This window comes from Malania oleifera, chromosome 3, assembly GCF_029873635.1.
Source record: "Malania oleifera isolate guangnan ecotype guangnan chromosome 3, ASM2987363v1, whole genome shotgun sequence".
Classification (NCBI taxonomy): domain Eukaryota; kingdom Viridiplantae; phylum Streptophyta; class Magnoliopsida; order Santalales; family Ximeniaceae; genus Malania; species Malania oleifera.
In genome coordinates this window covers 78,385,027-78,411,111 of record NC_080419.1, presented here as the reverse complement: position 1 = coordinate 78,411,111, position 26,085 = coordinate 78,385,027, and the positions used below count along the sequence as shown (strand labels likewise).

The 26,085-nt window shown below is 32.7% G+C and overlaps 1 protein-coding gene across 1 annotated transcript; it reads left to right on the top strand.

The window, feature by feature from the left end:
- Positions 1-1,947: 1,947 nt before the first annotated feature.
- On the top strand, positions 1,948-24,865 carry LOC131151381 (probable disease resistance protein At4g27220). The gene is made up of 5 exons (XM_058102626.1): positions 1,948-2,034; positions 15,127-18,195; positions 22,700-22,844; positions 22,992-23,278; positions 24,734-24,865. The coding sequence occupies exons 1-5, from the start codon at positions 1,948-1,950 to the stop codon at positions 24,863-24,865; spliced, it is 3,720 nt and encodes a 1,239-aa protein (XP_057958609.1).
- Positions 24,866-26,085: the final 1,220 nt, after the last annotated feature.

Below are 26,085 nucleotides of genomic sequence, written 5' to 3'. Positions count from 1 at the left end.
ATCTATTTTAGGGACTTCTTAAAGCCCCTTATATTCCATGTAGAGATCTTTATGGGGTAGGTTGGAGGCATGAGCCTCCCTTCCTGACTGCTTGCTTAGAAACCATACCCATCTTTGTTTTCTTTTTGCTCTTTACTTGCACAAAGCCCTCTTCTATAACCCTTCCCTTCTCTTTTAAAGCCTTTGAGTCTTTACTCATAATCTTACCCTTGTCTATTGTAGGACTATTTGCAATTCCATTTCTGGATGACCCTGGTGGGACAACTACAACCGAAACCTCCACCAAGTTATCCTCCTTGAATGACTTCCCAGCTACAACAAAAACCTCCTTACTTTTATTTGTTGCAGAAGCCTTTATTCCTTGATTCTGAACACCACCTAGTCCCTCATTTTTTTTAGTGTTAACCACAGGGAGAAGAGAATCAGATATTCATGTTTCTTTCAGCAACATCAGCTTTTGACACTTCTTCAGTCTAAACATTAACATTATGAGGGAGACCCTCCTGCTGATTACACGCCGCATCATCAACTTCAGTGTTGTGGAACAATTCCTGCTGATTACCCTTCCCTTTGTTGTTAACTCCTGAAGCTCCCTCATTTTCTTTCCTGGGTTTGCAGAAACCCTCTGAGTGACCAATAGATTTATAGCTTTTGCAGTATCTGGGCAGACTCTCATACACCACCTCTTGAGTTATTGAAATATCATCGGGGAACCACACCTTTACACTGTGTTTAACTTCCTTAGCAATGTCAACTTCAACAAGAATTCAAGCGTATGAAAGCCTATCCTTATTTTTTGTTAATTTATCTGCAAAGAGTGGCCTTCCAATCTCTAAACAAATTCTCCCTAAGGTCATTGGAATTCACAACTCTAATGGCAAATTCTTCAACTGAATCCACATAGGTAATGTAGTCCTCTCTTCAGAATCATACTGAAAATACTTGGGCATCTTCTTCAAGAGCAATGACCTTCCATAAATCATGTATAGGCCATTTTCCAGCACATTACGAAGGTCCACTTCATTCTAAAACTTAAAGATAATCCACCTTTTCTCATGTTGGATAGCTTCTACCTAAACTTTCCAGGAACTAACCAACAAATTCAAAGCAGACATACCTTGGTGTTTATCAATGAAGTAGCCCACCGAGTGTTTTTTTAGAAATCCTAGCTAAGTCAATTAGGTCAGATGCTTGAATGCGAGCACCATCCCCATCTGAAGCAAAAGCTAGAATTGTTCCACAACACTGAGGTTCTTGTTGTTAGCAAACAGCTCAACCCAAGCAATGCTCTTATTATTCCTCATGATTGTCTTACCTTCCAGTTCCTTTTATTGGCTCTTATTCCTATTTTCTCGCACCTACATCTTGGTGGTTACCTTCAAATTCTCCTTCCAAACAAATTCAACACCATCAGTTATCTCCATACCCTCTGTAGTGTCCCTCGCACCCAACGTTTCTTTTGTAGGCACAGAGTCACTGATTTCCTCCTCATCAATCAAACCCATCTCTTCAAGAATCTTCTCATTCCACACCTTGTCCATATCCTTCTTTCCTTCAGCATTACTAGCCCCCTTCACACTACTAGATGCCTGGCCAACATGTATACCCATCTAACCATGGAGAGCCTCAAGCAGGTCCAAAATAGAACATGAACCACCTTGAATATTTTGAATAGCCTCCTCAGAAAGTCTCGCAAACTCTGCTATAATCTCACAGTGCTTCCTTTTGACCCAATCATCTTTGATGCCTCCTTTGATTTCTATGAATTTCAAAGCATCTTTGATCTCCTTCTTCAAATCCAGTTCCATATTAGGGTTCCTTACAACCCTAAGCGCATCATGCACAGATGAAGATGAACCAGCCCCAATATTATGCATCCCTAAAAAGGGATGAGATTTTCTCTCTCTAACACGAAGAAGGGGGGCAGATGGAGAGTTGTTTCACTCTATGAACAAGGTGAAGAAAGCTGGGAGAGTGATTCAACAGGGACGCGACTCTGCTAAGGCTTCGACGGGGTCACAAACATTTGAAAATGTAAGAACCCAGAAGTCTTGAGATGTCCAGTGAACAGGGCGAAGAAGGCTAGGAAAGGGAGACAATGGGGTCGTGACTCTGGGTTAGGCTAAAACGGGGTCTTCTCAGGCAAACAGGGTGGTGGAAAACGCACGACACATGATAGCATCTGGTGTGCCTTGTAGTTGCATTAACACCTTAAAGGTATCCAGGTAATCAACCGGGTCAGTCAAGCCTTCATACCTTTCTTATGATGACCCAAAAAAAAAAATATATATATATATATATATGATTAAAGTACAATAATAATAAAATAATAAAAATAGTCATTAAGTTAATATCAATACAGAAGTGTTTTTCTATAGGATCCTTGATTCCATGTTTGATGCCTAAGAAAAACCTTGTCTTAGCGAGTGCTCAGAGACCATTGCGGCTCAGTCGCTCCCTGGAGGTTGGTCTGGTCAAAATGGAATTTCATAGGATAAACAGGATAGACACTGTTTGTACACGTAAATAAGTATATATACATAAAATAGTGTTTTGACAGACATAATTTGTAGAAATACATAATAAGATGATAATAATATAGGTATCATATGTGGGGCCCACAAGACTATGTGAGGTCCACATGAGTCCTGGAGCCACAAGACACTGTTTATATACGTAAATAAGTATATAAAATAATGTTTTAACTGATATAATTTGAAGAAATATATGATAAAATAATAATAATATAGGTATCTTATGCGGGGCCCACAAGACTGTGTGGGGCCCACATGAGTCCCGAAGCCGTATGGAGGTTTACACAAGTCTCAAAGTTATGTAGGATACATAAAATCGTATAAGAGTTATTCAAGTTACGTATGATCCATTTGGGTCTCGAAGTTGTGTGGGGCCCACAAGACCATGTGGGGCCCACATGAGTTTTCAAATTTTAAATTTAATTCTTGTTCAAAAATAAATAATAAAATAAATAAATACTAAAAGTAGTTTAAAATTAATAACAATGATAATAATGATTAGGAAAAAAAATAAAATAATTAATTAAGTAATTGATTAATTAATTAGGTAAGTAATTAATTAAAAAATTATTTAGTGGGATTGGTGGCAAGCACTCCCACATGGCCTCCATCCCTATCCCATACACAACCCATACCTTGCCCATTCTTTAATTTTTAATAATTATAATTTCACCCATCTCCCCATAGTTTTACAAATTTCATTTCTTCCCCAAAATTTTTCTATAAATAGGGAGCTCTCAACCTTCATTTTTCACAACAATTTTCCAAGGAAGAGAAGGATTAGTGAGTGAAAGAATTTGTGGTGGAGAGAGAATTTTTGAATAAATTCTCAATCACCCACTTTTTCCGATCTCATTTCTTAAAGATAATTATTGTGTTCGTAGCACACGGTAAAAGAAGAAGGTAAGTAAATTTTGATTATGTTAGTTTCTTTTTATTTTAAATTCATACCCGAGTTTATTTTGTACGTAAATTTTAATTATGTCAATAAGTTCCACAAAATTTCCATGAGTTTATTTTCACACATATTTAATTATACCAGTTCTATCTTTAATATACTTGCATCTATTTCTGGGTTAAGAAATGTTCCAATCCGCTTGGGTAAATTTTCAGCATTTCTTTATATTCAAAAATAAAATTATATATATTTTTAACACAAAAATTGTGTGGCATGAGTTTATTTCTACGTTACATTTTTTATGTAAATATGAGTAAAGATGAGATTTTCACGATATTATTTTAAATTACATAAATTATAATAAGATGATTTTCAAACCCCTTATGGCAACGAAAGTTCAAAGTTACAGATGCTCGGTACCGCAGCTTAAAGTTTATACGGATCAGAGTGCACCCACACTGTTTACAGAGTGGTTATTTATGTTAGTGGATTTCTCCTGAGTGCACACCTGGTTCCGGACCAGGACTTAATAAGGAAAATCTCACTTAAAGTTTACGTACGTTGATTTAGTTTGGTCGGCCAGCCAGCTAAGTCCAGTCTTCAGACCGCACAACCTAGTCATGGGGGTAAACATGACTTACGGCAAACAGGCCTAAGGGTGGTTTTTATAATATATGTTTATACATATTTAATTACGTGTACAAAGTTACTGATGATTTGAAGGAAAAGTGTAAGTTTACGTGAAAAGGATCATTTTGGTGCTTAAATGACGATCTAAGGAAAACGTATAAGGAAAAGTATATGTATGTTTATCATTAAATATTTTTACAGTTTTAAAGTTAAAAGTTTAATTTAGCAGTTATAGTATATGATTGTAAAAATCTACTGTTGAAATTGATGACAAAAGTTTTATGCAGAAATTTTTAAATTTATGTTTATTCTAAAAGCAGTATTGAAGTTATAGTATTAAATATTGTTTTACGAAATTCTTTAAAAGCTCATTTTGGCCACACACTAATAGTAATCTTATTTACTTACTGAGCGTCGTCTCACCCCAATCATATTTTATTTCAGATAACTCTGAAGGACATGTCAGAAATAAATGATTATAATATGGATGATTAGCGCTCTGGTTTAATAAAAGTTGAGTTTATTTGCTTCCGCTGTAAATTAGTAGTAAAAAGTTAATATCCCAGGCCCCTCAGGGTCGGGGTGTTACATTTCTAAGGTAGGCATTTTGAACTTACTTGACAATATGACCTTCATCACTTCTTTGATGAAGGGTGGATCTGAAGACTTCAACGAGGTCTCCCTGCAAAACAAGATGGAACGAGCCTCCTTCATCATCTTTTCGATTTGTTCATTCTTATTGATCCTCTCCTCCAGTTTGTTCAATCTTTTTTCATTGACTCCCACGCTATTCGCGTCCTCCGCCTTCTTTTTGGGGTTGGTTTTTCCATTACTCTCCTTCGGGTCTTCCACTTTCTCCTGTGAGTCAGGATCAACCAGCTACTGGTGAGGGGCAAGTTCTCTATAACTCATTTTCTGTGAGAGCATGTTAAACATGTCCTCCATATTCTTTTGGGAGGCTTCCATTCTCCTTTGGAATATAAGGAATTCCTCCTTTGTCACTCCCAAACGGTCTTTGGGTGCAGAATGAACAAACTAGGGTGATTAATCACCCATAGCAGGGTTGGGCCTGGATCTAGTGGTTGTTGTCATGATGCAGGGATCAAGGATTGAAAATTTTAAACCCCTCAGAAGCGTTTCCTCAGGCGGCACCAACTGTTGCTGCCAAAAATGTCGATCTGACCTTCAGCGAGCTTTCCGATCAAGATACCTTAGCCTCTCCGTAGTACCCCTTTTATACTGGTCAAGTTTGAACTTGGTAGATCTATCATTTATAGTGTTTGGCATGGATCACTCTGATTATTATAGTGCGGGCGTGGATCACTCCAATCAATATATAACTGAAGTAAGGGAGTGCTTTAGAGAGGTTGTAAGCAATAGTGAAATTGGGTTAGAATGAGATACATTAGCCTCTCCGTAGTACCCCTTTTATACTGGCCAGGTTTGACCCTAGTAGATCTGTCATTTATAGCGCTTGACATGGATCACTCTGATCATTATAGTGCAGACGTGGATCACTCCGGTCAATATATGGCCGACGTCAATGGCTCTGGTCGAGCGATTGACTTTGTAGGTGATTTCTCCCATTAATGCTAGGCACATGCCTTCTCTTTAAGGTAGGTGATATATTTGAGGTATATTAAATAGATATAGTCAAATCAAATCACTAGCATAAACAAAATGATTTCTTCCTTATTGGCTTATAATTTGAAACCATTATATAAAGGGTTGAGTTCTAATAGATCTTGCTAATTTCACCGATCGACGTTTTTGGACAAACCCTCAAATAAAGGTTGGTGGATAGAACAAAGTCGAACCCATTTTCAATCCTATATAAAGTATAAAAGGTTGCATTTGAGACTAAATTTCATATTTTGAATTAGGATTATATAAATTTGAAGAAATTAGTATAGTTTTATATTACATTTTATTTAAATTCATATTAATTTAAACCAAAAGTCAAACTTTCAAGCCCTAAAAATAGGAGGTAAAATAATTTAAAAATTGCTTATCAATACTAAAGCACTCATTCACTATATATATGCTCTAACTATTATACCAATCATTAACTAAAGTCATCATGGTCTCGTATGATACTATATCAAAATTATATTTAATTTGCAAAATGTACATGTACTCATAGGAATAAAACAATTATAGTGAGGGTTTGATAGTCAGGAAAAAAATAAAAGAAGTATTGTTACTAGAAACAAATGACAATGAAATAATTTTTATGAATCCATACAATGAAATAAGCTTGTAATAACTATTCAAAATTTTTTCATGTGAAAAAAAAAAAAAAATAGTACCACTGATAACTTAATATTTCTGGTTTGGATCAATGATTTTTTAATGAAGGAAAAGGAAAGAAAAAAAGAAAATTAAAATCCATTTTTATTATTTTTTTCTCTATATAAAATACTTCATAATATGTCAATTCAATTCCTCTAAAGACAAATAAACTTAATGGCCATACATTTTTTGTTTGATCTTTCAAATGAGATGAGAAAGAAAGAAGAAAGAGATTCCTTATGTTACATTTGGTCTACAAATGAAATATAGTGAAAATTTAGAAATAGAGGGAATAATCATTCCTTATATATTCTTTACTATTTCATTCAACATGAAATAAGAAAAGAATAGATATTCACATAGTAAAATTTGATAATAATTTCTTATATAACCAATTGTAACTAATCTATTACAATTAACCTGTTCTTATGAATAGCCATTTTAAGAGAAATTATAGAATGTACGCATCCCTCCCTCTTGTTCGTGTGTTTGTTGCATTGTTGTCAAATATATAGTGATTGGGTCCCACCCATGATAAGCATGATGTCACGTGTCTGACATCAACGCAACAAGCACATGAACAGCAATGAGGGCCAAACACCCTCTATAATTTCTCGTATTTCACGAACCGAATGTAACCTTAATCTAAAAAATTATGCTTAATTCATTTCTTGAATCACTACTTTCTTTATTCACCAATCTTTTAGTCAGTACTTTCTTCTCTTCGCAAGCAAAGAATTTCTTAAATCAATGATAATTCCTTGCTTCAATTCCATGTGCATGAGAATTCCTTACCTCCTCGAGTCTCTCATATTCTTCTTCACCTCTATTTATATATTTCCAATAGATTGAAAATTAAAATCTACCTTCCAAGTTTCTCTTGCTAATTAACTGAAATCGTTATACTCTCTCTTTCAAGCCTCGCTCAGGCAATTACTCACAAACCAGGTTAGTTTTTTTTTTTTTTAATTTAATTTATTTACTTCCCTTCATGTATGTTTCTTAATGCCCTGTTTGGGAGCTTGAAAAACATGAGAAAAAAGGAATAAAAATATAAAGGAATGTGTGTACTTTTCATGTTATGATTATTAAAAAAAATGACAAAAAAGGTAGTGAATTAATAACCAAAAAATTTTTATTTTAGTTATACTAAAAAAAAAATATTCATTTTTAATAGAGTTCTATAAAGAAAATATATGACAAAAATTTATTTCCTTTTTATTGTTTTCCTTTTTCTCAAGTACCACCACAACAATGCCTTGTGACGTTTTCGGTTTTTAGTTCTCTTTCTCAAGTTTCTGGCTTGAACTTGTAAGTTGTGTTTCGACTTCTCTTGAAAAAAAAAAGAAAAAAGAAGAAGACCATGCATAAAGACTCCATTCTTTTTATATATATACATACATACAAACACAAATGCATACACTCATACATAATGAAGTTTTGCTTTCAAGTCCTATTTGAAATTTAAAAAATACTAAAGACTATTCTTTTTCATATCTAGTTGTCAATAAATGTAAGGTAAAAAATATAATCTATAACAAATTAATAAGAAATAATTTGATTCCGTAGTTCGTTAATATTAACTTTTTCTGTTTTAAAGTTTTCCAGAGGCTTTTTTGGTTTTCTAAGATTCATATAAAAAAAGGTAAAATATAAAATAACTTTTTCACTTATGTAAGACATTTTATAATTTTTATTTTCAAAAAGAAATACAAAAAAAAACTTTTTTTTTAGTTTTTTTTAATAATTATATGACAATTTCTTACTACAATTATATGTGCAAGACAATTTCTACTTACTCTCTTGCATACTTAAAACCTTTTTTTCTTTTCTAAGTTTCTCTTACTAACTAATTGAAAATAACATGCTTTCTTTCACGCCTCCCTTGTTAGCTCAAGCAATCATTTCATTGTTATATAAACTTTGTTTTTATTTTATTCTATTAGTATTGCACTAAAATAATTACACTCGTAATATTTACAAATTTGCATAAAATATTACAAAATTCCTTTCTTTTTCTCTCAAAATGAGAATCATAAAATTTTCATTTGATCAAAACATGAAACTTTGCAAAAAAAATTGTATTGGAACTATTCTCTTCTAAAAATGGTTTTATTTCTTATTTCTAGTTTTTCAAATAATATCATATTAATTTCTAAATTTTTTTATATAGGAAAGTTGGAAATTATTTTTTGTTATTTTCTAAATTTTTAATTAATCCTTAATGTGCATTTGGGAGCACAAAAATTGGATATCGGATTTAGATTTCTCAAAACTAAAATTAAGTTGTCTTTTTGTAATTATTTGATATCTAAAATGGAAAAAAAACACACACACACACACACAGCTAAACAAACTCTTTATTTTTTGCCTTTCAAAGATAAGTTGAATTTTTTATTAATTTTTATAAAAATAAAATAAAATAAAATAAAATTTTCTACAAGTAAATGAACTCTTGAGAAATTTTTAAAAACATAGTGATAGAAAATATCAAAGTAATGGGAAAATGGAAGGAATAAAAAGGATTTGATAAACATCAAAGCAAAGGTTACATGACATTAAATTGTGGCCAATTGAAAATATATATATATATATATATATATATATATATTTTTGAAGAGAGATCAATATATAATTCATTGATCAAAGCATATCAAGCAAGATTTTTTTTTTCTCTCTTTTTTTTTAATACAAAATACACAAAACCCATTGGGGTTGCTTAGGTGGTAAGGATCGGGTTTGGTTTGGCGCATGGTCAAGGGTTCAATTTCCACTACCCTTGCGATCAAATTTAAGTAATTAAGTGGAAAAAAGTAAAGGGACGGACCCATTATCTTGTGAGTTTGGTACCGCATCGGAGGGTCCGAAGGGCTCATCAATGACTAGAATTCCATGTCATTAAAAACAAAAACAAAACATGTGAACAAAGGGAGGCAACCCCGTTACATACCAAAAGTGAAAAAGAAAAAAAAGCAAAATCACGCTAGTTAATTTGATCAATGCCCAAAAGCAGGCTGCTCCATTGGAAAATAATTTAATAAAATACAACTCGATTAAATACAACTATATGCACATACACACATATATACTAGTAAATATATCATGTGCTTGCACTAGATTGCATGACATTTATGCTAATAATCTTGTGTAACATATCTTCACAGTTGAGTTTGTTTGTTTTTTTATTTTTTTATGAGTATGAATATTTAAAGTTATTCTAAAAAAATTATACATTGTCTAAAGTTATAAGAATTATAAAGTTATAAAAACTATACATTGTCTAATCTTGTCTCTTCATAAAGAATTTACCTTTTCTCAAAAAAAAAAAAAAAAAAAAGAGAGAGATATTAGGTAGATACAAAGACATAAAAAATATTTAAAACATAATATATGATATAAAAGGAATGTTCTAACTAAAAGTTATCGTGTATTAAATTTTAATATTTTTGTAACATATTGGATAAAAAATTTAATAAATGCATAAATATTTTCCATTCTTTTTTTTTCTCTCTTCTAATAAAAATTATCAATAAGTTTAGTACAATTTCTATATTCTGACTTGACACCTAAAATCTCTATAATTGCTTTTACTTAATTACCAATTAATGAGATCTTATAACTGTTATTTTTTAATGATTTTCTTTAAATTCAAATATATTTACATTTTATTATTAAAATGGTGCTTTTAGGTCTACAATTTTATTTCTAAAATTTATTCTTTGGAATATATATTAGTATCTATCTAAACTATATGTTACACATTTTACATAATTTACCAAGGTGTCAGAGGAATTCAACTATTTTATTTTGGATATGTGTTTTATTTAACATTTATAATACCATTAAATTTAGTTTATTTTTTAAATCAAATATTTGTTTATATGAAAGTCATAATAATTAAAAATAAAATTTCCAATTTTTTTTTCTAAATTTAATTGAATTTAAATTTAAAAAAAAATTCTTTTCCCTACTTTTAAAAATAGTAATAGTTTAGTCTACAAAACCATTTTATGTACTTTTCATACTTTTATCTATATTACTGAAGATGTCACATGCGTTTCACGTAAATAATATTGTCTAAAATATTTATATAATTTTAAATAAAATTTAGATATATCTTATAAATAAATAATTTAATTTTATAATTTATTTTAAAAATATTAAAATAAAAGCAGTCAATATTATTCATAAAAAAACATATACATTTTTTTAAAAAATATAAAAGACAAATATTGACGTGAAATATGATTATAACACCATGTAAATACAAGGATAAGAAATTTCTTTAAAATATAATTTATGATATATGAAATGAATCCCCTAATTAAAATTATGCAAAACATTAACTTTTAATATTTATATATCATTATGGGTAAAAAATTAATAAATATATATTTTTACTATTCTTATTGTATAAAAAATCTGTATATTTGACTTCTTTATTTGAAAAATATTGAGAAATTTATTAAAATTTCTAAATAGAGATTTTCCACATAAATTTTTTATACTTACTATTTTTTATTTACTTTATGATCAATTAATCACTTTTAGAATTTCAAATAAAATTAAAATTTGTTTTCTGCAAGTATTTCTTGATCTATAATTTTATTTTTAAAAATTATATTATTATTTATTCAAATGATGTTAGATACTTCAAAATAATTTTAAAAAAAATATATCATATGAATTTATCTGTTTTATTCGAAATATATTTGTACACTATCTATACTATTACAGATAGTATACAAATTTTGGGGAATGTTTAATCTCACTTTTAAAAGATTAGGAAGCTTTTGTCCATAAGTTGATTTACACTATCTAAACTACCATAAATAGTTTTCTTTGAGGAAATTTTATTTTTATTTTCAAAAGATAAAGATACTTTTGTCCACAAGATGTTTTACATTACTCATACTTTTATATATGATGTGGATAGACAATACTAGTTTTTTTCAGTTTTTTTATTCAAATGTTCATTCATTATTTAGGTTCCAACATTTAAAATATCTAACAAAGATATATTTTCTAAATATAATTTTATCTATTTTTGTTTTGTTTAGTAATATTCCCACTTTTAAAATATAAGGACATCTTTTTGAGAAAATGTAATATCATTAATAGTGATAAAGGAGGGAGAAACAAACTAGAAGCTTGAAACTTCTTGTGGATTAACAAAGACAAAGATAAAGATAAAGATCAATAGACGCCCTCCCAAATCTATAAATAGGACAATAGTCATCCCCCCAAATCCGCAAGACATACAAGAACTCCTCCAAGTTTGACGTACATATATTTTTATTTGTCCAACTCAACTAGAACAGATTTGAAAGGCATATCTATGTATCACCATTGATAAATCTTAGTATTTCTTCCTAAAGATTCTCTCATCTCTCTCCTTCCAAATTTCCCAACAAAATGCTGCCGGGATTGCCAGTTTGAGATTTCGGATAAACTCTCCAGTGTCTAGAGAAGTTCAAGGCACAGAATACTGGAGCTAGATCCATTGGCATCACCTATTGTAGATGCAATCTTTGCCAAACTAAGGTCCGCCACATCTTCCTGCTAAAAGGATAGTGTAGAAAAATATGGTCAACTCCTTCATTGTCTTTCTTAGACAAAGCGCACCTTGAGACTATAGTCCATTCTCTATTTTGCAAATTGTCTTCTGTGAGAATTTTTTTGTTGAATGCAACCAACAGAATATACTAATCTCTAAGGGGATAAAGGTATTCCACATCTTTTTTATAGGAACCCTTGAACTAAAACGTGAATCCTTGTGAGTAAGGGATTTATATATGCTAAAACTTGAGCATTAGTAAGGCCCATGAGTAGGAGTTAGATTCCTCTCTACTTATGTGTGTGTCATATACTACGTTAAGAAGCTCAATCATTTGATTTACCTCCTTTCCTCTCACCAATATAACAAAACATAGATCCCAAACCATGTTATTATTGGAAATGCTCATAATTTCAATCACTTTAGCTTCCTTTCGTCTAGCCAACAGAAAAAGATTGGGGTAGAATTCTTGGAGTGAAGTGTTAGCATCCCATTTATCTTTTCAAAATTTTGTTGATCTACTTCCATCTCTGATCTTCACTGTGGTGTAATCCCTCATGGTTGCCTCCAGATTGACAAAATTCTTCCATAAGCCCCATCCTATGCTTCTTGCCAAGATTATTGGGAACCAGTCAAGGGAATTGTATCTATATTTTATGCAACTCACTAATTTCCAAAGGGTCATATCCTCCCTACAAAGTTGCCATATCCTTTTTCCTATTAAAGCTTTGTTCATAAGCTCCATCTTCTCGGTGCCCAATCCACCCTGAGCTTTAGGGTGTACCACTAAATTCCATTTCACAAGTGGGTATTTTTATTTCTTCTCAAATCCTTTCCAAATGAAATTCCTCTATAGATTTTCTAATGCATAAATAGCCATCTTTGGCATGGGTAGAATAGACATGAAATAGATAGGTTGATTAGCAAGAATAGAATTAATAAGTGTCAATCTACATTCCAAGGATAAAAAAATTGTTTTCCACATTGCCAACTTCGGCACCATTTTTTTCCTCTATTGGATCCAAAATATGTCGAAATATTGAATTAGCCCCCAAGGGGAAGCCTAGGTATGACGTGGGAAAGGAACCCAATTTGCAGTTGAAGATATAAACAATCATCTCCATGCCCTTCGTAACTCCAATCGAGAAAATTAATAAGGCTCTTAGAGAGAATAACTTTTAGCTTCGCAACCACTTCAAAGCACAAGAGGATGACTCGTACATTCCCAAATTTATATGGAGAGTTACTGCAAAAAATCAACATGTCATCCGCAAACAAGAGGTGTGATAAAATAATGGAATCTTTCGAGTCGTGGATACTAACTTCCGTCAACAAGTCTTTAGTCATGGTTTTGAAAATTATTTTTAAGAGAGCTTCCATTATGATGATAAAAAAGAATGACGAAAGTGGATCACCCTGCCTCAAATCCTTGGAGTTTTTGAAATATCCAGAAGCCTCTCCATTAATCAAAACTGAAAAGGAATCCGTGGAGATACACTATTGGATCCAGCACCTCCATTTTTCACCAAACCCTATAATTCTCATAATATCAATAAGACAATCCTAATTCGCATGGTCCAAGGCCTTCTCTAGATTGAGTTTGCAAGGGAAGCTAGCTATTGACTTTCTTTCTCTTTAAAAAATCTATACTTTCGTTTCTTATTAATGCAACATCCAATATCTATCTTCCAGCAACAAAAGCTACCTATTGTTTGGAAATGATCAATGGTACAACCTCCTTCAGCCTGATTGATGCCGATAAGGCTAATGGGCCTATAGTTTTTTTTTTTTTTTTAATATTCTCGGCCCCTCTTTTTACAATGATGGTGGCATTCAGACTTCTTTCAAACCTCTCTCCATTCAATGCAGCAATGGCACTCCAAATTTCCTCCTCTGAGAAAGTGCTTTCGAGGTGCTTCCTGCAGTAGTTTGGCAGTGTATTGAAGCCTTCCCCCTTCAATTTGGGCCTCCACATATAAGGTTCTTGCAGCAAATTTCTGAAAAAAATTGAAGCTTTAGACTTAATATCTTCAATCTTATTCTTAATGCTCAACCGTGAAATGAAGTTTTTTTTTACTTGTGCAAAGCTGCCACCCTGTGAAAATAACTAGTGTTCTTATTCCATCCTTCAACCATAGTTCCCAGGATCAGAGTCTCCATGAAGCTTCTTCCTGATCCAACCATTGCAAAAACTTTCTCGTTGCCTTCTCTTTCAACACTTTTATCTTGCTGGCATAAAGGTCCCTTCTCTACCTTACTGTTCCTTTAACGATGTATTTTTCTCCTATAATTCTTTGGATGAATGCTCCCTTCTCTATGCTTTTTTAAACGTCCCCTCAAAGATAAAATAAAGAGTGAAGGGAGAGAAAACTTAACAACGGAGATTTAACGTGGTTTGGCACCAAGCCTTCTCTTTCAACACTTTTATCTTGCTCGCATAAAGGTCTCTTGTCTACCTTACTGTTCCAAGTAACTAGTTCCTTTAGCAATATATCTTTCTCCTATAATTCTTTGGATGAATGCTCCCTTCTCTATAATTCTTTGGATGATGTAATTGTGAGTATTTTAAGTATATTGTAGGGCATCTTTTGTCTTTATTGCAAAAGCATGAGATTTCTCTTATTGTTAGATAGACATGGCCTCAAAGTTGCAATTTTCCAAATTCAAATTTTATAATTCATGCAACTGATATTGTGATTTTCTTGTCCCGATGAACGTAGTATAACACTTTTGAAATATCTTAGTTTGTTGCCTATATATTTCATGTATTTATTTATTATTTCTATTGTATTGGTTGATAGACCAATTAGAAAGGATTTGTGGAATTTTAAAAAAAAAAAAAAAGAATTTTTGAGAATTTTAAGCACCAATGCACTATTTAGTTAGCTAGATAGGAAAAGCAAGACGAAATTCATTAAATGCAATTTCATTCATTATAAGTGAAATGATAAAGAGAATATTAGTCTTTTTTCTTATGACTCGAAAGTCCAACCTAGACAAGACCTTTCAACCGGCCCAAGAAAAATCAAAACAAATGTAAAATAAAATTTAAGTACATTAATATTAGTTGAGCTACACTTTCTTCATGGTTTTTATACACATGACTTGTTATTAGTTCACAACCTTCTTTTGAAGTGTTTTCATCTTAATTTTAGCATTCAAAATATCATCACAAAACTCACTCACCCTGTGATAATTATACATGCAATGTGCAGATGGATATTTGGGGGAACATATTGAAGAGCATTGAGCTAGTGCAGAGTATATGCATCTCCATTGGAGAGTGTTGGAGCTATAAGCAAATTCTTCAAGAAAATATGAAAAAGTTAAAGGAGAACATGGATAAGTTGATTAGCCGAGAAAAGGACACTAAAAAAGAACTAGAGAATGTTGAGTACCAGTTTCAAAAGGAACCCAAGGCAGAGGTTGAAAATTGGTTGAAAAGTGTAGAAAGCAAAAGAGGAGAAGTTGACGAAATAGAACATGTAGCTAAGAAAAGAAGATATTTCTCACGACCTAAGTTCTTAAGAAAAATTGAGAATATTACTAAAGAAGTAAATGAAGTTTTTGATAGGGGCATATTTCCTAATGGGGTTGTTAACGACACATATTTAGATAAAGGACTTGCATTACCTCGCGCAAAACTAGTAGGTGAAGCTACAGCCAAGAGAAATCTTGAAAAGATTTGGGAAATATTGATGAAAGAGGACATTAGAAGTGTGGGAGTTTATGGAATGGGAGGAGTGGGCAAAACAACCATTGTAACACACATCCACAACCGACTCTTGGAAAATTCGCATGTCTTTGGTTCTATATTTTGGGTCACTGTATCTCAAGAATCAAGTGTTCATATCTTGCAAAATAAGATTGCATTAAAATTGAATGTGGATTTTAAAGGAGATGAAGTCGAAATCACAAGGGCAGCTATGTTGTTGGAAGCATTGAATGCTAGAAAGAAATTTGTCTTTATTTTAGATGATATGTGGGAAAGTTATTCTATAGAGGGTGTGGGAATTCCTATTAATGAAGGTAGCAAGGGGAAGTTGATCATAACTTCTCGGTCGTCAGAAGTGTGTCAACAAATGTGCCAAAAAATTATCAAAGTTGAGCCACTTTCAACTGAAGAAGCTTGGAGCCTATTCAAGGAAAAATTAGGGCCTCACACTGTTCTTATTGATCCTGAAGTTGAAAGAATTGCGAAATCTGTTGCCAAAGAATGTGCTGGTTTGCCCCTTGCAATCATCACAATAGCAGGAAGCTTGATTGGAGTGTGTGACATTTATGAGTGGAATAATGCTTTAGACGAATTGAAACAACATGCTCCAGATATCACTCAAAATGTAAAGGATGTATATAAGCGCTTAAAGTTTAGTTATGATCGATTGAAGAATGAAAAGATGCAGCAGTGTCTTTTGTATTGTGCCTTGTTTCCGGAAGATCATGACATTCCAAGAGTGGAATTGATACGGTATTGGATTTGTGAGGGACTAATAGATGAAATGGATACTAGGCAACAGGAGTATAATCGAGGCCACTCTAGATTGAATGAACTCATAAATGTATGTTTACTACAAAGTTCTGTAAGTCATCCTCATAATTGTGTAAAGATGCATGATGTGATAAGAGACATGGCCCTTGATATTGCAAGATCGGATAAGCAAATGTTTATGGTGAAAGCTGGTGCCCAACTAGAAGAGCTCCCAAATAATAGAAATTGGCAAGGGAGTCTAGAGAGGATTTCATTAATGAGAAATTTTTTAGGTAGAGGGGCGGAAGATTTTACCTCACCGATGTGCCCTTTGTTGTCTACTTTGTTGCTAAATGATAATGAAAGATTAACAAAGATGTCCAATATCTTTTTTGCAAGTATGCCAAGTTTGATTGTTTTAGACTTGTCTAGTACAGGCATTGAGCGTGTTCCTGACTCCCTCTCAAGCTTGACGAACCTAAGAGCACTATTGCTTAAAACATGCCCAAAATTAAAGTATGTTCCTTCTTTGGCACAACTCAAAAAATTAAGGGAACTTGATCTTCAGAAAAGTGAAAAATGTGGAGCTCTTATGGGCATCGAAGAATTATGTGACCTCAAATTCCTGGACTTGTGCGGTATGTCCATCAAATGGATGTTTCCTCAAACTGAAAGAGGGGGCAAGGAGGTCCTCCCCAAGCTAAGGCAGTTGCAGTGCATTGGAGTTGGAGGAAAAGATATGCAGGTGGATCAACTCTCTGTCTTGACAAAGTTAGAAAGTATCAAACTCTGGGGCCTTGACCCTCTCAAGTTTAACAATTATGTAAAATCTGAGGCTTGGAAAAAGTTGAAGCGCTACTTCCTTAGCTTATCGGTGGATGTTCTTCAGCTACCAGAAATACTGTTTGGCAGACAATTATGTATAGATTATCGTGGGGTTCGTAATAGTTCAGAAATAGGGGAATTATCCCTCATGCTCCCTTCAAATGTCCAAGAGTTGATTTTAAGGGGATGCAATGATTTCTGCAGCTTGTTAGATTTTTCGTCTTCTTTGAAGAATGCTGAGGATTTAGAGAGATGTAAATTTGAGTCCTGCCAAGGGATGCACTACTTGTGGGCAAATAATTGTTGCATTGCCACCACCGATTCTAATATTATGCCTTTATTTTTACCACGACTAGAGACCTTGGTGTTGCGTGATTTGCAAAACCTCAAAGCCCTCTTAAAGCTTCAGGAGGGTGCAGTTGGAAGGGGAGGACTAGAACAATCACTGTCGCCAGTATCGAGTGGAAGCTTTTCCAATCTTAAGCTGCTAGCCATTTTGGAATGTCATAATGTAAAGTATATATTTCCTTTTGGGTTTGCACAGAAACACCTCCAAAACCTTGAGATTATGTTTGTGCACGACTGTAAAAATATTGAGAATATCATTTCAGCGGTAGACGGAGATGAAGAAGAAGAGGGGGTGCATCAGGAAAGGAGCAAGAATTCCATGTTCATGTTCCCAAAATTACAAGAATTGTGGTTAGGATATCTACCCAAGTTGCAGGGGTTAATATGTGGTAATAAGGGGAGCATGGTCAGTGACTATTTGCAAGAAATACACATATATGGATGCCCAAATCTGAAGAGCCTCCCTATTTCCATTTCTATGCATGATAATGATATTGGCACGGTGTCATCTGTTCTTCCTCCTCCTACAACTATTAAAAGAATTATTAGAGCAAAAAGAAACCAGTTTGATGCTATGGAGTGGGCCGACAAATCCCTTTTCAAACTGATACCAGTAACAGGTCCTTCTATAAAATTACAATTGGTATGTGTACTATGATTATTATTATTATTATTATTATTATTATTATTATTATTATTATTATTATTATTATTATTATTATTATTAAAGGTAATTAGAAAAGGAAATTCTAGTACATAGCACTGCATTAAAGATTCATTTTCTTATAAACTAATATAGGGCATAATTTCTAAAGATAACATAAGTGACATATGTCTTGCTTTTTTCAAACAATCTTTTGTTAGTACTTTTGGTAAAAGAAGTTTATAGGCTACAAGCCCCATCAAAATTTTAGTTTCTAGTTGTTCACACTTATTTAAAAAATAGTGAATTTTTAAATAAATTTATTCATTAATTCTTTAATAAATTGTGATAGTCACATATATACATATAAATAATTAACTGAACTAAAATTTAAAGAGAATGTGGTCAAGTCAAAATTATTTTAATTTATTAATTTAGTTGTCGCAAAAAATTACCAATTTGATTAAAAATATATTAATTATATTACAATTATTAAGATGTAATCTACACACATATATTACGTTCATGTTGTTTTCCTGCACAATTTATAAATATATACATATACATATATATATATATAATTTATATTAATAAATTAAAATACTACTAGACTATTTTATAGTTATTAAAAATAATTTTAAATTTTAAACATATAAATTTCATATTAAAGTTTATTAAAATAAATTTCTATATTTATATAGTATTTTAAATTAATATATATTAAATTTATTGATATAACATTTATAAAACTAATTTTTATATTTGGTGGAACTAAGATGGGGAAGAGTACAAGAATCACCCTCCAAGATCGAATAGAACGCATGAAAACTCCTCGCAATCTAGTTTGCACAGGAAGCTATTAGACCTAATCCAATAAAAAAAATTTGATAGACATCTATAATACACTACTGAAATAGTGGAATATCTGCTTCTAGATATTGGGAATAATTTTGGAGAGACAAAACTAAGATCATCTATCATGACCTAATCTAAGATTTCTTTTTCTTTTTTTTTTTTTAAATTGAGGCCAACATTACTTATTGTAATCAACTTGTATGTTGTGTTTTAAATGATGGAATATTAATGTATGGTTCTAGTTCACTCTTCCATATCTAAAAGTCTACCTTTAATGTTAAGAAGTGGTTTCTTAGCATAATAAAAGCCACCCTAGCTTTAATGTTATGAAGTAGTTGCTTAGCATTAAACACTATTATAGTGATGCTAGCCTACATCATCTATGAAATAAAGTGACCAACAAAATGCATGCACTAGTGTAAATAGCATTCCATATTAATGATCAATATGATTTAAATATGACCTCAAACATTTCCATCTTTGATGCAGAAGAGACGTGGATTAGGATTCTGGCATCACAACCTGGAACATTACAAAGAAGCGTAAGATATTGTTTCAAAACTTAACTCATTACAATGATTAATATACTAGTAGACAATATAGTACACTTTGCCTTGACATATATTGAAACATATGTTTTTTTACTTAGCATAAAAAACATAATCGAAGTTTATTTATCAATTTTGTACATATATCACTATTTCATATATTTTGCTTCACCTTATTTTCTACTTTTGACCAATATTTTCCTAAGGAAATAATGCACTCTACTTATGAATGCCACATCCATGAATTTGAATGTCTTTTAGAAAATATTCAACTATTTGTTTCCATAGGCCTTATTTAACGATAAAAAAAAATTCATTTTCTATTTGTCTTTCCAAAGAATTAGAAAAATTTTAGCTTGCATTTAGTTCTCCAAGATTCATATTAAAAACGATAAAAAAATAAAGTCTCTGCTTACTTGTGCAAAATAACTATTTTTTCTTTTTATTTTTAGGTTTCAAAATAATTACAAAAAAGACAACTTGTTTTTTTTTTTTTTAAATAATTATATAAGGTGGTGATATTCAGGTCATGATTTTGGAGCTAGGATTTGGATTTATATGGTTTGTTAGAAGTTAAATACAATTTCATACTATATTTGTTTTTACAATCCCCATAAATCAAAGTCCAAGTTCCGAATTCTATGCTCCCAAAAGCAAAGTAGGAAATAAGAATTTAGAAAATAATAAAAATTAATAAGTTTTTCAAAATTTTACATAAATTTAGAAAATTTAAAAATAAGGTGCCTAAAAAATAAAACTATATCCACAAGCATATAGTGCTAAATTTTTGTTTTTGTCATTCATTTTATATATATATACATGTTGTAAAACAGAAAATTTAAATAATTATTTTGGAATGCTATGGAGAACTAAAATGGAAAATAATATTCAACAACTAAATGAGTTGGAAGCCTTCACAAATGCGCCTCCAACCTTTTTCAACATATTTACAATACTTTTTTATAATTATATAGAAGCACTACTTTCTATGGCTGTTTCGACAAGATAAGTAAGGCTTTACCTTAGTATGAAGAATATTCAAAAAAATAGATAGAAATGGTGAGTATAAAAAACTATCAATTCTTGTTGATACATTTCTTCTCTATATCTTGGGTAAAACTCACAATAGTACAGGACATTATCTCCTTGGAAATTGACATGGTCCTTGTAGAGAAGAGCCCCTGAATTTGGTGTTAAAGTAGAATTGCATATAAGTAATGAAGAAGAATGACCTCTTAAAAAGAAGTAATGAAGAAGAATGAGTGCACCAAGAGAGAATAACTAATCCCTAGAAGTTCAAGCGTTGAGAGGCCGATGAAGGTGTGCCAAACAGTGCAAGGGATGACCCTGTGCTTTTGATTAGGGTTTAAACTCTCTTAGATGAAGAGTTTATAAATAACATTTGAATGTTTCTAGTGTAAAGGTCCAAACTTCAAATAATGGGCACCTTTGTCTTACATGTTTTGCTACAAGGTAAAATGATGAGTTTATTATGTGGTTGTCTTAATGTTTGGTTTTAAGTTTGGTTTAAAGGCTTAATGTTTTAGATTAAACAATTCTTTGTGAGTTTTTATGTAGTTTTTGGGCTTAATAATGTGTTTATTATGTGGTTGTCTTATATCTTAGTTCATTTTCCTAAGATTGTTAAAGCTCATATTCTCTATCTACAAGAAAATAATTCTAGTATTGCTTGTCATGCAGGTTATTTTGAATGGCAAGCAAGGGAATGCTCAAGAAGAAAATTTGTTAACCCATGCATTAAGCATGTAGAAAATCATCCCCAAGAAAAATATTTATATGTACGCTACATTTGAAAGTATGGATATCCGATCTTGAATTTGGATTTGGATGAATTTGAACAAATTTCATTACAATTTTATATTACATCTTATCCAAATCTAGTGCAAACACAAATTCAAGACCTCTCCAAGAATTGTGTCAATGAAAATCTCATAGTTTGTTTATTTGTAAATAAGAGAATGTCCTCTCAATTAGTTTTATCTGTCACTTTGCTTTAGTATATATAAATTGTTTATTAAGTGTACATAAAATGTTTATTAAGATTAGTGTAACATCCATGTTTATAATAAAAACATAAACTTTATAGAATATTTTCTAGAATGCTTTCAATATTATGTAGTTTAATACGCTAACTGGGCCAATATTCTTTTTTTTTTTATTATCAGTTAATGGTAAATAGTATTGATCAAAATGGATATGTACAATATACATTAGGTATGCCCAAGCAAGGGGAAGCCAAGCTCCCAATCAAAAGATCAAATCAAAACTAGTCAATGGTTAGATACAAATCAACCTGGGCATACCTAGGGGCCAAGAGACCAAATGAAATAGAACAACGGATAGCAAAAACAAGTAATCCAAAACTTAATTAAAGTACTACAATCCAAATTTATCATAAACGACTCTATAAGTGTGACTCTGAATCACCTTAAACCGCCCCTCTGGTTCAATTGATTTGCCTTCAAACTTTCTTTTGTTCTCAAAATGCTAGAGGAAGTACACAGTAACAATCAAGCAAATCTTCTTTTAATTCCTGTGCCCTTTGCCTCCTTATGCAACCACTTCAGAGCAGCTTTCAAGGATGACATAACTCTAGTGGACCCCATCTAGTGTCAAATAAGATCCCACACAATTTTAGAAAATTCAGATATAAAAAAGATACGGTCAATAGTCTTAGTATCAATTTTGCAAAATACACGGTTCTTGTCAACTCCTTCAACAAGCAGTTTATCACTTGTAAAAAGTTTCCCTTTATTCCCAGCCACAATGTAAAAGCATGTTTAGGTAAGCTACCAAATTTCCAAACCTCTTTTCGTCACATGACTTTGTTTCCCTTGTTCATCCAGTAGTTGTAAATTTTTAAAGAACAAATTTTGGCCATTTACGACCCACTAATTAAACAAACCGTCTGTAGCCACATGACCCCCACATCTCTACATGATCTTATTTTTAATATCAATCATCCTCTTGAATAAAGGGGAGTTTTCATGTTTTAAATAAGCATCCCAAAAATTAGCACCCTTCAAGTAAATATGGTGAACCATTTTGACTATAAAGAGTCCCTTTTTTTTTTATCCCAGATGTTCCACAAGGCTCTAGTGAGAAGGGCTTTGTTCCAAGCTTTAATGTCAAAAACTCTCAGGCCTCCTTCATCTTTAAGGAGGCAGACCTCCTTCCAAGCCACAAAGGGCCTCTTCTTTCCACCCCACATAAATGCTTTACAAAGTTTTACAACATGATCCAGCACAGAATTTGGGATAGAAAAAATAGTCAACCAAAAACACTCCACAAAGCCAATATTTGTTAAGAAGATGCATGTTTTAAAGAAACCTTTGAGAAATCTTAATGATGTGCACTTTTCCCATGTTTTAGATAGAGCAGATAAAGCCAATGATGAATTGATAGACCTACAGCAACTTTTGCATGACAATCATTCTAATACTGATATTCAGAAGAGAATGGTTGAGAAGCAGAAGGAGGCTTACAGACTTGGAGAAGCAAACATAATTTTTCTTGCTCAATTAGCTAAGGGAAAGTACTTAAAAGAAAGTGACAAGAGTATGTCTTTCTTTCATGCTTTTATGAGAAGGCACACCAGTAGGAATCATATATTAGTTGTTATGAAGAACAATGGAGAACAAACAAACTCCCAAATGCAGGTGGTTGAGGAATTTCTTTGTTTCTATAAAGAGTTGTTGGGGAAGGAAGTGTATAAAACTATTGTCGCAACGTCCCAAACCCTGCCCAGAGAACCACTCTCTAGCAAACATGGGTGTGGCTGCAAACTAGGAAGAATGGATGTGTGATTTTGGAAATGTGATTTTTTGTGGAAAAACAATGTGTGATGGAGTCGCCACTAACCTTTTGGAGTGCAGTTAGAACACTTGATTGCTACCCTGTTATGGGTAGAATTGGTCTGCGTCACCAGAGTCGAGCTCGGGAGTACGGTTACGTGAGAGGAAGGTATTAGCACCCCCTACGCGCCCGTTCTTACGAACAGTATCAGATTAATCAAAAATTATCTCCAAAATAAATGTAATAAGCCTTTCAAAATTACTCCCTTTCAAAAATTGAAAGAATGTAAATACTATATAGGTATTCTCTCAAAACCGGGGCAATCCGATACTCGAAAGAGTCCATGCCCTTGATTGCAATCATCAAGAGGAAAAATAAGATACAAAAATACACTCCTGGAGTTTTGAAATCAAAAGGATTTTCTAAATATGAAAATAGAATTCCGGGAGGTTTTCGGACTCCTTCGGGACAAAAACAAACCTCAAATATATTTTTTGAGATTTATTTAAGACTATTCTGGATTTTTGTGATTTTTTCAAGTGCAAAGACATTTTTGAAATTTCTTATTTTTTTAGTGATTTTTCAATATTTTTCCAGAAGTAATTAAATAACAAAAAGGGAATTAAGGCAAAATTTGTGAAAATTGGAAAAAAAAAAAAAGATAAAAAATAAAATGGAAAGCTAAACCGGTTTCATACTGGTTAAGAAGACCCAACCGGTTCAGGAAAGAACCAATTCAAGAAGGGTCGACCCGTTTTAGGCCCAGTGGAGGCCAAGTCAATATGCAATGAGTTTTGTGAGGGTGTGTGGAAGTAATCGAAATAGTCTTCACGTCCCAAAACATTTTTTCTAATTTTTATCTTTTCTATTCTTGGTATTTTTCCATGTCTCCCTAGTCTCAAATATCGAAAAGATAATTGATGAAAATCAAAACCAAGCATATTTTCTAAATTTTCTCCCAAAATTTTCCTTTTTTATGATATTTTTATGTCCCTACAAATGTACAATAACCATATGTATATATACAAAAATAATGCAAATAGGATGAAATGAGATAAAATATCATAGTGCATGTGTGTGACGTGCATGCATGGGATGTTTGGGTGGCATGCGTGCACATGTGAGTGGGTGTATGTGTGTGTGTGTTTGTTGTGTATGCTACTGGGTATGTGTAAGAATGTGTGTAACAGTGTGTGTAAGTGGTGCATGAAAGAGCGTGTGTGCAGGTGTGTGTACAGTGTGAGTTACTAGTGCATGTTGTAGTGTTGTGCGTGCATGTGTGTGTTAACGTGTGAGTGTATCAGTGGGTTTGCTTGCAGGGAACTTACAGAGTAGTTACCATAGGAGTTGGGTTGCTGTGTTCAGATAGCCGGAGCAAGGGCGTCGGAGCTGAGATGCTTGATGATGAATCTGCAGCACGCCGGAGAGAGCAGAGATGTCGGAGAAGATAATCGCTTCTACTGCCAGAGACATACCAGCCAAGGACTGATATGCTGGAAGGATGAACTGAATCTGAGAGATGCGAAAACTCCAAGATACTGAAATACAGAGACGAAGAACTAAGACGAGCTGAGGAGTGATCGGGATGGTTCGGCCGTGGTGGCACTCGCGGCTACAAGGCAAGGAGCAGCCGTAGCGGCTGTTGTGAAACGGTGAGGTGAGAAGAGGTATTGAATGAACAGTGGATAGTCCCTGACTTCCCCAAAATCACGTTTACAACAATGGTTCATGGGTACTCCTCACAGTCTTCACCAACTCAGAATGGCATATTTTCAGGTACTCCTCATGGGTTCAGAACACCATTAAAGAGTGAAGCCTTCAAACAACAGATTTTCAGAACTCCTCCCTTTCTCACTTTCAAATGCTTCTGGAAGAACCGGCCTTAATGGCAAAATCCCTCAGGGGGTAGGTGGTTTGCCAGAGCTTGAACAGATTACGCTCGTGAGGAATCGACTGGCTAGAGAACTTCCTTGGATCTTAGGGGACTTGAAGAAGTTTAGAGTTCTTGATCTTAGCCACAGTGGGTTTCAAGGGAATGTTCCAGATTCGATAGGACGGGTCTTGCAGCTTCTAAGGCTTGATTTGAACTCAAATCACATTACAAAAAATAAGATTATTAGTGATGGTTTTCAATTAGTCACTATACCTGCCGTTACTAAAACTTATTAGTGACGAATTTTTCAAACCGTCACTAATAATAGAGTATTAGTGACGGATTAAAATCATCATTAAAAACCTAAGTCCGTCACTATAGATTATACACCGAATCGATCAAAAATCATCACTAAAGCCATAATAAATCGTCACTAATGCTCTATTATTAGTGACAGTTGTAAAACCGTCACTAATGCTCTATTATTAGTGATGGTTTTAAAACCGTCACTATTACTCTATTATTAGTGATGATTTTAGAATCGTCACCATTACTCTACAGAACCGTCACTAAAGCTATAGTTTAGTGACGATTTAAGAACCTTCACTAAAATTTTTTAAAAAGACTATAGTGACGATTTTGAAACCGTCACTAATACTTAAATTAGACAATTAGTAGTGAAATTAATTTTTTTTCCTATTATTAATTTCCGTAAAAATCTGTAATTAAATTACATTTTCTTATACATAACATTAAACCATAATTGCAATAAAATTCATAAATTATTCAAAATTCTAA

Coding starts and splice junctions, on each gene's coding strand:
- LOC131151381 (XM_058102626.1), top strand. CDS start 1,948: ATGAACAAGGTGAAGAAAGCTGGGAGAGTGATTCAACAGGGACGCGAC. Junction 22,845..22,991: donor CCACATAAATGCTTTACAAA/GTTTTACAACAT, acceptor CCCATGTTTTAG/ATAGAGCAGATAAAGCCAAT. Junction 23,279..24,733: donor AAACAAACTCCCAAATGCAG/GTGGTTGAGGAA, acceptor GTTTGCTTGCAG/GGAACTTACAGAGTAGTTAC.